The 12,797-nt window shown below is 45.0% G+C and overlaps 1 protein-coding gene across 5 annotated transcripts in view; it reads left to right on the top strand.

Moving 5' to 3' along the window:
* Window positions 1-860: 860 nt before the first annotated feature.
* The window catches only part of TBCEL (tubulin folding cofactor E like), a 30,391-nt gene continuing 18,454 nt past the window's right edge, over window positions 861-12,797 (top strand). Inside the window, exons 1-5 of one of the 5 annotated variants that reach the window (XM_061592271.1) lie at window positions 1,268-1,461; window positions 2,906-2,961; window positions 6,382-6,494; window positions 9,598-9,747; window positions 11,666-11,805. In XM_061592271.1, coding sequence (XP_061448255.1) covers window positions 9,615-9,747; window positions 11,666-11,805 — 273 coding nt within the window. In that variant the 5' untranslated portion in view covers window positions 1,268-1,461; window positions 2,906-2,961; window positions 6,382-6,494; window positions 9,598-9,614. Of the gene's footprint in view, window positions 1,244-1,267; window positions 1,462-2,092; window positions 2,388-2,905; window positions 2,962-6,381; window positions 6,495-9,597; window positions 9,748-11,665; window positions 11,806-12,797 lie in introns of those variants that run through there. The other 4 variants (XM_061592273.1, XM_061592272.1, XM_061592274.1 and 1 more) reach the window with 4 other exon arrangements.

Here is a 12,797-nt window from a genome sequence, read left to right as displayed (position 1 = left end):
CCGGACAGCTATCATGCAGTAACATTGAGGAAGCATCACAGAACACAAATAAAGCGGAACGATATGCAGACAGTTCAGTATGAATCCACCACTAATGCACTATTATTGCCCCATTGAAATGTTTGTTTATTTTCTTATTAAATTTATATCCTCTCCTTCCTCCCAGAAGCAGCCCAGGACAGCAATGTTGCAGGAAACACCCACAAAGAAACGTCTCTGGTTGTTGTGTGAAGTGATAAGCAGGAAGTTTATAAACTTACTGTGGTTGTTGTTATTATCATCATCAACATTTATCACCCACCCTTCACCCAGAGGTCACAGGGCAGATTACAACCATTTTAAAACAGGGCATCAAAAACTAACACAACGCAAAAATCACAAAATAGGGTGGGCTCCAAAAATATGCCTCAGGCAGGCCCATATCGCCAACACCTTAACTGACAGAACCAGTAGTGCAGTGGCAAATTCAGAAGTCCAGGGTCCCTTCATGATAGTCACAGCAACCCCCTCCCCCCCACACCCCTCTTTTTTGCTGTTGGGTTGAGAACAAGATCCTTGTTAATGTCTCTCACAATAACAGATGTCCCTAGGCACCAGTAAGCGTTTAAAGGGAGTTAGCTGCTGAGAAGAGTCTTCTCAGTGGCTGACTCACCTCCTCTCAATCTGATTGGCTACAAACAGCAAGAAAGGGCAAGGAAACATATTAGAAAACTCTTCTCAGTGACTAACATGTTCCGTTTTCATGCTGATTGGCTCACAGGATGCTGGAGGCATAGGGACCCTCCTCCCAAAAAAGTATGGGCTCTAAGGCACTTCAGAATCACCCCATTCTGCCTCTTCAACACAGTGGAGGAGGGGGGGGGACGCGGCTCCTCTATTGAGCGCCTCGCTGGCGCTGAGGCATTAGCAGGAGCATCACAAAGCCGTTATGAGGCGCCCGAGGAGGGCCACGTCGGCGCCCGCCTTCCCCGCAAGGGCCGGTCTTCACAGCTTCTCGGGAGTTTACGTAGCCGCCAAGGGGACGTCGTTGGCGGCACCCACTGAGGGCTGTGGCGGTTGCTGAGGGCGTCCGGGAGAAAGGCGGGAAGCGGCGCGGTCGCGCGAGGCGGAGCACCCAAAATACGCTCTGCCGTGCGTATCCTGCACGCGGTGCCTGCCGGGACATGAGCAACCGCCGGTGCGTCCCGAGCCCAGGAGAACCAGGAGAAGGCGGCCTTCAGCCGGAGCGCCCCTTGTCTCCATGGTAACCGCTCGCCGAGGAGGCCTGTCACGTGACCCGCTCATTGCTGGGGAAGTCACGTGATGTTTGGTCGGTTGTGTTTCTTTTCTCCCCTCCCGCCGGCGTCGCCGCCGCCGTTGTCGTTGCTTCTCTCTCCTCCCCTCCTTCCAACCTGAGCAAGCTGTTTCCGGGTCAATGCAGGACGAGGCGGCCGGACGGGGAGTCTAAAGCGGTGGGGTCCGGTGAGGAAGGGTGGAGGGGGTGGGGGGAGAGAAGGGAATGGCTTCAAGCAGGACAGGGGTTGGAGCATATAAGCCCCTCCACCCCCACCCCGTCAGCGAAGGCTGGCTAGCCGGCCTGGTGCTTTGGCACGGAAATTCAGGGGTTAAAATTCCGGGAGTGGGGAGAAGGGTCTGCTAGGTGCATAGAGCTTCCATGTTCAGAGGAACAACTGGGGGGGGGAGGCCGATCACCTCTATGCCTTGCTTTGGAGGCCCCCGGGGGCATCTGGCTGTCCCCTGTTGGAAACAGGATGCTGGACTAGTTGGGCCTTTTGGCCTGCTTTTTCACCCTGATGGTTAGAAATGGGGTCACCACATTCGGAGGCAATCTGCCTCCTACAATACCTGATGTTGGAGTCAAACAAGAAGTGGAGGGTGATGGGGTGGGGGGAAGGTGTTGCCTTCCTGGAAGTGTCTGGCTGGCGGCTGGTTGACTAGACTGTCTGATCCAGCAAGGCAGTTCTTCTAAGCTTGGTTTGTTAGGACTCCTCATTCAGAGATAGTTTACCCCTAAATACAAGAGGCCGGGTGCATGCGAAAAGGGAGGTTTGTAGCATTCACACCCTGCTTGTGGGGTTTCTAGAAGCATCTGCTGGGTTGCTTTCAGAAATAAGATGTTAGACCAGATGGACCATGGTCAGATCCAGCAGGACTCTTGTGTATTTACAGCAGGAAGGGTTAGGCTGTTTGGGCAGCTGGGGTGACTACATGCCACTGTGGACAGACCTTCTGCACCAAAACAACAACATAAAAGCAACGTGGATCTGGGCAGGCTGTAGTGTCAGGGCAAGTGAGGAAAACACTGTGAATTAGAGCAAGTTGTCAGGTCACAGTACTGAGGCTGGTGGGGAAAACTTGCAGCGTCTTCCTTTGTGCAACTGTTCAAGGTAGTCCTAACTTTTATATAATGTTTAACTATAAAGGAAACCTTTGCTCTTCGAGAGAAGATAATTGCCCTCTCTTGTTCGCACACACCATTGTTCCCAGTAGGCGGCTGTGTTAAAGGGTAAAGATTTAAACTTGGTGCTTTTGGCACTGGCACAACCCAATTGTATTAGGCACAAGCAGTCTGTGTTAATCATTTCCTTTGTGGCATTCTGAAGCTTTAGAGGGCTTGTTACATTGCTACTGGTTGCTTGTCTGTTGCCTCACAACAGCCCTGTCGAGTAAGTTGCTAGTACTCCTGCTTTTTGCAGAGAACAGGAGCCTAAAATTTGCTGACTTCCCCACAGCCACGTGTTCAATGCCCTTAGCTGGTCTGAAAAAACAGCACTTCTAGGTGTGAAACATGTTTTTTAAAAGTAGCTCTAAAACTATAATGCACAACTAGCAAATTGAAAAGACCATGGTGTCCTGCTCTTTAGATATTAATCATCATTTAAATGTGTTTTTCTGTACTTATTAGATATCAGTCATATCCTTGTCACTACCATTCCATCACAGAGCAAACAAATGATGCAGGTTTGTTAACATTTAGCTTTAAAGAGCATGCTTTAGCTGTAATGATATTTACAGATACAATAATCTAAAGTAGATAATTGTTGGCGCATTGGGTTGTATTTAACTAAGTCCTACTCATAGTAGCTGTATTCAACTAAGTCCTACTCATAGTAGACCCATTTAAGTTAATGAATCTAAGTTCAATCCAAATATGAGAGATGCTATCAGGAAGGCTTTCTTTCAGAAAAAGGAATATAAAAGTGTTTTCCTAGCTGCATCAGTCCAGGGACCACCTAGTTGAGCATTATGTTTCCAACAGTGGGCAACACTATACTGCTTTTTCCTAGCAGGGTTTCCTTGTTCAGGGTTATGCTATCTCAGTACTTGGGGAGGGTGGTAGCTCAGGGGTTACCTATGCTTTGAGTGTAAAAGGTCCGGAATTCAATTATCCACATCTTCATTTCTAAAAATGGAGACGAGAGGCTGTACTGCACATGGTTTGCATGCAGAAGGATGCTAGTTCATTCCCTAGTATTTTCAGTTACAAAAGGATCAGGTAGCAAGTGATGGAAAAGGACTTTGCCTGAGACTCTGTGGAACTACATTCAGCCAGGGTAGACAATAACACTAGGCTAGGTAGACCAATAATCTGACCTGGTGCAAGACCACTTCCCATGAAAAAGAATCTTAAGTAGCAGGGCTGAAAAGAACTCTTTTTGAATCCTGGAAGAGCTGCTGTTAATTAGCAGAAAGTGTACTGGTGCTGATAGACCAGTGGTCTGTCTTGGCATAAAGCAGCTTCATCTGTGCATGCTGTGTCAGTACGAGCCCCCATAAGCTAGGTTAGCTTGTTGCTACCATCAGAGGTTGCACGATTAAATGCTATTCTTTTGTTTTTCTTGTAACCAAAGATGTCATAGCCAAGGTGACCTTGTCTTTCTTGTTTCATCAGACAGGGCCAGTTAATTAACCCAGGATATGAGCAGTCCCTAAGCAATAGGCACTAAATTTCCATCTTAGGGTTTTCACTTCCTGTTGATGTTTCTCCACCACACTGGTTCATCTCCTAGAATCCCAAAGCCTTGTATACATATTCTTGATGAGAATTTTGATTTACCCCAAAGTGCAGAGCAGGTGACACTTTATTTATTTATTTATTTATTTTATTAGATTTTTATACCGCCCGACTAGCATTAGCTCTCTGGGCGGCGTACAACAAAGTATAAAAATACAAAACATCTCAAAATCTCATAATAAATACAGCATAAACATATAAAAACAAAAAAATCAGAAAACAATTACAACAAAATTTAAAACTAAAACAAGTTACATATTAAAACGCCATAGCAAAGAGGAAGGTCTTAACCCGCCGAAAGGACAACAATGTTGGCGCCATACGCACCTCTTCGGGGAGACTGTTCCACAATTCGGAGGCCACCACTGAGAAGGCCCTAGATCTTGTCACCGCCCTCCAAGCCTCCCTATGAGACGGAACTCGGAGGAGGGCCTTCGATGTAGAGCGTAGTGTTCCCATTTTCTAAACTGAGGAAGTGAAGGCCAGGGTGGCCAGTGTCTGAACGGGAGGCCACTTGGGAGCCTCCAGATTGAGTTGCATGCAAGAAGAGAGGTCAGATATAAATGCAATAAATCACCAAGACTGGACAGCTGCGGCACAGTGGCTCATGACAGGACCCCAAACTGTGGAACTCCCTCCCCACAGCGATGTGTCTTGGATAGCATTCACTAATATTTGAAGTGATAATCCCTATGTGTTGTGCTGCTGCTCCATCCAGGAAAGTATACTGCAGCTAAATAATGGCGGCGGGGGGCGGGGGAGGCTACGTCTGCCGATGCCACATGCTTTAACAAGATGAGGCACTTTTTGGTATATTTGTAGTAGTATGTATGGATAAGGAGTTAAATCTGAAGATTTTCTAAACCACTCTTACTGTTTTATGGGACATAATATCTCAGCATAGAGTAAATGACACGTTTGTTTCCTTCTGTTTGGAAACATTCTGTTTCTTGCACTTGAACCTTGACTTTTGGAAGTGGTACATGGGTTTCTGATACCGAGAAAATCTCGGCAGTGTTATACCTTGGAAAAGCTGAAGAAATCTTTGCTTCTGATTGACTTTTTCATTTGTGTTCTCTGTCTTCAAGGCCGAGGCCTGTCTGTTTCTCAGTTTCTGCTTGTGGTGGCTTTGGATTTGGTTTAAGTCTGCCACTCCTCGGGGGGGGGGGGTTGAGTACACTTGGGAAAAGTTTACTTGGGTCCCATGTATGGATTTATTGTCACTTGAGTTTTTGAGATAAAATTAGTCCAGTAAGCCTGATGATCAATACAATATGCCTTTCCAGATCTCTGCAGCAGTAGCTGGCATTCGACCTGTAGAACCCTTTCATGTTTAATAATTCCTCCATGCATTTTCTTGATTTTTATTTCTGCCGGCCTTTTCTGTCTTTATACCGAGAATGGACTGAAGTACTGTAAACTCCTATGTGTATGTAGAATACTAGAGAAGAAATGTTCAGATTTCAAGAACACCTTGTTTAAAATTGTAGTATGGCAGCCAACTGCTAAGATTTTTGATACCCCCTCCCCCAAAGATGTCCTTGGGATATGGCCTACCTAACATTCTGCTTCCTAAATTGGACCCACTGAACATAAGGACAAGGGGCCTTAATATGATAAGACCACCCAGTGAGGCTGTGGCATTCATAGCAAAATGAGGCTGTTAGGAGGGAAAATGGGCTGACCCAGCACTGACTCCTCCTGTCTACCGACTCTAAAGAGAAACATGGGATGTCCATCAATTTTGTGCCCAGCTTAAGAAGAGCCCTGCCGAGTCAAGTCAAACATTCATCTAGTCCAGCATCCTACTTTCCATGTTGGCTAACCAGATATCTCCAGGAAATCCACAGGCTTTCCTAGCATAATCAGTGGCATAATAGCCACTGTTAGACCTCTCATCTTTCATGAATTTGACTGATTCCTTTTAAAAGTCATTTAAAGTAGTGGCCATTGTTTCTTCCGAAAAGCATCTAGCTGGCTTCTTTTGAAATAGAATGCTTTATTTCTGTTTACTGGACCTTTATTTCTGTATTTATTGTATTTGTCATCCACTTTTCAGCCAAAAAGGCTCCCAGAGTGGCTTATATACAATCAATTAATGCAAGGCAGTCCCTGACCCACAGGCTTGCAATCTAAAAAACAGGACACAAAAGGGGAAAGGAGCAGGGAGGGAAGAGGAAAAAAGCAAACTCAGGCACCAATTCTTAAAAAGTTGGCCTTATAATGACCAGCTGTCTGATCCAGAAAGGCCGCTTGTACATTTTTAGAAAGGAGAAAACCAAATTGTTCAATTTTTCTCAAAGCATATTGTGTTTCTTATTCTTTATTTTTTTATGTTCCCCTCCCCCCCTCCCTTCAACATGCAGTGAATTACATGGACGTGTGACGTTTCTCCTCTGAAAAGATGGAGTGGGTTCTCCTGAGCACATTTTGCTGAGATTTGCACCTGTTAATCTAGGAAGAGCTGATGCTGAGATCAGTAAGTAACCCTCTAGTCTAGTGGTTCTTAATCTTTTTTGGGGGGGGGGTCACTAGAAAAGACAATAATGCTGGGAAAAAAGAAGGGAGTAGAAAAAGAGGAAGGCCAAACAAGAGATGGATTGATTCCATAAAGGAAGCCACAGATCTGAACTTACAAGATCTGAACAGGGTGGTTCGTGACAGATGCTCTTGGAGGTCACTGATTCACAGGGTCGCCATAAGTCACAGTCGACTTGAAGGCACATAACAACAACAACACCACATATGCCTTTGAGAATCTGATAAAACTATGGAGCCACATAAATAAATAAATAAACTCTTGCTCTGCAAGACTGGGGAAATCCTGAAATAGGCATATAGGGGACTGTAAACATATTCAGCTTAGTAAATCATGGGAGGTTCTTATTTATGCATCTTTTTGAGTGCTATTCCTCATAACTGTCAAATTTTAAAGTCCACACATAACCCAAAGAGAAGAAAAAATATTCAGAAAACTTCGGTTACCATGTTAACCAGCCTGGCCCTCTGGTTCCCAAGTATTAAATCCATGTTAAAAAAAATCCAATACATAGAGTCTTTCCGACTCTTATGAACGTGGTATGCTGACTTTATACTGAGTTGAACTATTAGCCTGTCTAGCTCAGTATTGTCTACACCAGGGACAGGGAATCTGTGGCCCTCCTGACACTAACCAGTTTTAATATTTGTCATTTGACTTCTAACCTCTCATGTTCCACTCCATTTTATTTCTCTATGCAATCCAATTATTGTCTTAGCCCAAGAGGTTTCCCAGACTTGTGGTGAACTAATCGCATGCTGTTCTCCCCCCAGCCCAAAATACATTAAAACTGGAGCCTCTCATCACTCTTAGGCCTGAAAAGGGTTACCTTCAGTCTGTATCTAAGTGAGGGTCTTCAGAAGAGCCCCAGTTCCCTGTGTTTCTCGTTCTAAACATGCCTCCTCTATGGGCAGGTCACAACGCTGTGTGTCTCCGCATGGAGAGTGACTAGCCAGTTGGGTCACCCCTAATGTAGAAGTGCAGCAGAATAACATGTAAGGACCACAGCTCAGTGGCTGAGCATCTGCTTTGTGTGCAGAAGGTACCAGGCACGATTAAAAGAAGAAGAAGAAACACCAGGCATTTCCTGTTTCAAGGATCGGGTAGCAGGTTATGTAAATACCCTCTGCCTAGATGACCAAAGGGCCAGAGCTCCCTGGTAGAGCATCTGCCTTGCGTGCAGAAGGTCCCTGGTTCAGTCGCTGGCATCTCCAGGTGGGGCTGAGAGAAACTCGTCTGAAACCCTGGAGAGCCGCTGCCAGCCCCTGTAGACACTGAGATGTGACTCAGTATAAGGCAGCTTCCCATGTTGTTGTTGTTTGTTACATTTATAGCCCGCCCTTCTTCCCAGGAGGAGCCTAAACAGGTAGACCAGGTGTAAGGCAGTGTCCTATGTTCCAACTCTGTGAGAGGCCAAGTGGGAGGAGGGAAGGTAAAATGGTGTGATGCGTTTGATAACCCCCTCTGTGAATGGGTTTGTTGGGGTCAGCAGATTTTTGACTAGCCGGAACTTGTGGTTGACAGAGTCCTGCCTGTCTTTCAGTGGGGGGGCAAACATGGTCTCGTATCTGACGTTGCGTTTCAGAACCTCTCTGGAGTGCAGGATAATGTTGGGGATAATCTCCCAGCCAGCTCCAAGCTTTGAGACAGGGGGCTTGAGCTTATCTGGGTCTGCTGCTCTCATGAAGTGTTTGGAGTGACTCCAAAGCGCTTCCGAGAGTTGAGGAAGACACTTGCCATGACCTTTGCTCACTTATATCTCAGATCTCATTCATTTCTCACAGCACACAGTTTGGGGATATTCTGATTAGCAGGGTAGCTAAATGTGGTCTGGATGGAACAACTATCAGGTGGATCCACAGTTGGCTATGGAATCGTACTCAAAGAGTGCTTATCAGTGGTCCCTTCTCAAAGTGGGGGGAGGTAACGAGTGGGGTACTGCAGGGCTCAGTCCAGGGCCCAGTGCTCTTCAACATTTTCATTAATGACTTGAATGAGGAGGTTCAGGGAATGCTTATCAGATCTGCAGATTATACAAAATTGCAAGGGATAGCTAACACCCTGGAGGACAGAAATAAAATTCAAAGAGATCTTGATAGGCTGGAGCATTAGGCTGAAAACAACAGAATGAAATTTAACAGGGATAAGTGCAAAGTTCTACACGTAGGAAAAAGAAACCGAGTGCACAGTTATAAGATGGGGGATACTTGGCTCAGCAATACTGCATGCGAGAAGGATCTTGGAATTGTTGTTGATCATGAGCTGAATCTGAGCCAACATTGTGATGTGGCTGCAGAAAAAGGCAAATGTTATTTTAGGCTGCATTAACAGAAATATAGTTTCCAAATTGTGTGAAGGATTGGTTCCTCTCTATTCGGCACTAGTTAGACCTCATCTTGAGTAATACATCCAGTTCTGGACACAACACTTTTAAGAAGTATGCAGACAAACTGGAACAGGTTCAGAGGAGGGCAAAGAGGATGATCAGGGGAGTGGAAACAAAGCCCTATGAGGAGAGGCTGAAAGAACTGGGCATGTTTAGCCATGAGAAGAGAAGACTGAGGGGAGACAGGATAGCACTCTTCAAGTGCTTGAAAGCTTGTCACACAGAGGAGGGCTAGGATGTCTTCTCGATCATCCCAGAGTGCAAGACACAGAATAATGGGCTCAAGTTACAGGAAGCCAGATTACAACTGAACATCAGGAAAAACCTCTTAACTGTTAGAGCGGTATGACAATGGAACCAATGACCTCAGGAGGTAGTGGGCTCTCCAACACTGAAGGCATTCAAGAGACAACTGGACAGGCACCTGTCAGGTATGCTTTAATTTGGATTCCTGCATTGAGCAAGGGATTGGACCTTATAGGCCCCTTCCAACTCTACTATTCTATGATATTCCTTATAGCCAATCCCAGATTGTCAGAACGGTGCTTGTGTTTTTCAAGTAGCCTTGCTTATAGGAGAATGGATCCTGATATTTGCTGCTATAAGGAATTGTTTCCCTCCCTTCTTTTTTCTGTACTCCCATCCCTCAAACTGTAGAATTTCAGGAAGGGACCATGGATCAGCCCAGTGGGAGAAGTTTCATGCAAGTTCTTTGTGAGAAATATAGCCCCGAAAATTTCCCATACCGTCGTGGTCCCGGAATGGGCGTGCATGTCCCAGCTACACCTCAAGGCTCACCTATGAAAGGTACCATTTCTGACTGCATCTTGACTTACATAGATATATGTTTCTCTCATCTGATATTTTGAAGGGATGTGGTTGAAAAGTGTGGCTCAGAACTGGGGTCCTTTACTCTATCTTTTCCCCAGTTTTACAAAGGAGGGATGGAGAGGAAAGTGGGTAAACCGTAGATCTACATTCTCTTTCCCAATGCAAAGCACTTCTCCACCCCCTTACACAAATATGCCACACAGCATCATTTTAAATTCCAGCCAGGTTGATTTGTATCACAACCGTCCCCAAAGGGAGAAATACAAGGAAATTATGTGGGTGGAAATGATAGTAACCAAGTTTGACAGAAAAGGGCAGAAATAAGTTCAGTCAGTCAAGGACAAATTGTACTTTATGTCACTCAAAATTAACCACAACGGAGTCACCTTAACAAAAACTTCCAAGCTACTTCTCTAATGTGTTTGTATGAGTGCCTAGAAATGACAAAAAAGGACATCTTAGCCATGAACCTGTTGCATCTTTTAAAATGCTGAAGTAATATGGTACATGCCGCAGTAGATTACCTGTCTCATATTAGGTGTGCAGCCCTCAAAGTCCTTTCTCTGCTCAGCAGTCCCCAAATTGCAGAGTTGAAGTTACTCCTGCCCTGTTCACAGTCTTGCTGATTGCATTGTCATTCGTGTAGAAGCACCTTAACGTGCAAAGGCAAGAGCTTACTACAGGATTGTATCTTTGATGTTTCCCTCAAGTGCATTAAGCAAACAGTCTAATTTTCCCTCCAATGTAGTTGTCATAATTTGGTGACTATGACATCTAAAAAGGGAGTTAGGAGTCTGTTTGGAATAACCACCTTGTTGGATAGTAAGATGTTTGTGCCTAGTGGACTCGTAACAAACTCATCTTGGACCAAAAACTGGATCATGACTGTGGTGGAATAGGTGTGATCATTGCCTCTAGTTTGGGGCCATCACACACAGTGTTTTGCAAGCCTGTGCATGTGCACACATCATTATGTACCAAGAGGTCACATAAATAAGCCTTAACAAGAAATGCTTATTTTTAAGGTGGTATCCAGCTAAGTCATAATCAGAGGTAGGCCTACTGAAATCAAAGGACTAGAATTAGTCGTGACTAAAGTCCATTGATTTCAGCGGGTCTCATCTCACTTAGATATCAGCCACAGATTTTATGTTTTTGAAAATTGTAAACCGTCATCCTCCCACCATGTTTGTGGCACATCAGTAAAGGATCATGAAAGCAGCCATTAAAAGCAAAGCAACTGGCTGCTACATAAGACTGAATAGCAAAGAGGATGAATTCTCAGGGTACTCTGTTGGGAATTCCAGTTCCTATACTTGATGTGATTTTTTTCAGTCTGTGAAATGAGGATATCTTAAATAAGGTAGCTGTATTCAACTTTTTCATATCTGGGACCCACCTTTAATCTCATCCTGCACATGGAACCCACTTTTTAAAAAATGTATTGGGATACACCTGTCTTTTCCCCTTCTCTTAATAGAATCTAAACAGAAGTAATATCACCTGTGTGAATTGCCTTAACTCTGAGCAGGACCCAGTTTTGGGTCATGAGCCATCTATTGAAGGCCAGTGAACTAAGTGACTGGAACAGTCCCAGGGTTTTTTTTACAGTTTTTTTTTAAGCCTGTCTTTTAAAAACTTATCCAGGGAAGAAAACACCCAAAGGCCTGGGTCTCTGTAACATGTGAATGATCAGAGCCAACTGGCATAGACGACCCTGACTTTGACTATCTCACAAGCATGATATGTTGTCCATTGCTTGATGGAGCCATTTTTTCCATGGATATCATGTGGTCTGACTTGGTTTTTGCCAGGATGTAGAGGCGGGGTTTTTTTGCATCTGCAGAAACGAGACCCACCCACAAAATAATGCGCTGTCATTTCTGCTTTTCAGATCGTCTCAACCTTCCAAGTGTGCTGGTGTTGAACAGCTGCGGAATAACCTGTGCAGGGGACGAGAATGAGATTGCTGCCTTCTGTGCTCACGTGTCTGAACTGGATCTGTCTGACAATAAACTTGAAGACTGGCACGAGGTAAAGGAGATCACCCACTTTTGCTGTAGGTAAATTCGGCTGTTCCAGGTGCATTCTCATTCCCATTTGGAAATACCAGATCAGCTTTACTATAATGGATCTGGGAGGCTTTTGAACTTCTCCTTCCATTCCTGCTTCCAGCTTCCTCCTTCTGAACCAGTAAGATGTACTCTTCTTCCCTTTCACCTCTCACCTTGTGGCTCCCTTTGGAGCGCTCAGCATCAGTTTGCTGTCTCAGCTGCTTCTTCGAAGCTGCCACAGTCTCCTCTACCGCATGGGAGAGAATTGTTCTCTAACTTTGCCTCTGTTCATTTTCTCTGGGGTTTCCATTCAGCTGGTTGTATCTGTTTGGAAAGATGATTCTAAAGAGGTTAATGAACCTCAGGGATTCCCCCTGATTCTCTTACAGCTGGTGTAGGGGAACCTTTGACCCTCTAGATGTTGCTGAACTACAACTCCCTATTAGCTCCAGCAAGCATGGCCAGGTATGATGGGAATTGTAGTTCAACAGCAGGTTCCCAATACCTTCCTTACAAGCAGGATTATTGGACAGATGGGTAAGAGAAGTTGAAGTTGAGATTGCTGCACCCTCCATATCCCCACCTTCTGAAGAGACCTCATCATCACAGTCTCCACCTGTCCCTCACCCCCAGCCATTGGCTCTTAAGAAATTTGAATTGTGTCAGCTTGGAGATTTGGGGTGGAAGTTATAGTCATGACAGTACAGAGGGATAGCTATGTTAGTCTGCTGCAACAAAAATAACAAAGATTGCATTCAAACATAGCACCACCTGGTTTCCTGTTGTGAGCTCATACAGACATGAGACCATGGCCTCCACCATTCCCCCTACACAAGGGGAGGAGATAGTGGCAAAGTGTCGTATACCATTTTATTTGAACCTAACAAACTTATGTTTTAATGCCGATCCGATTCAAATTGTGATGTGGGGATCCTTGTTTGATTTGTGCAAAGCAGTTTGCCAAGTTTTAAT

Source organism: Rhineura floridana, chromosome 12, assembly GCF_030035675.1.
Source record: "Rhineura floridana isolate rRhiFlo1 chromosome 12, rRhiFlo1.hap2, whole genome shotgun sequence".
Lineage (NCBI taxonomy): Eukaryota > Metazoa > Chordata > Lepidosauria > Squamata > Rhineuridae > Rhineura > Rhineura floridana.
Note: the sequence above shows the minus strand (reverse complement) of the source record. Positions and strands in the feature narration are given on the sequence as shown.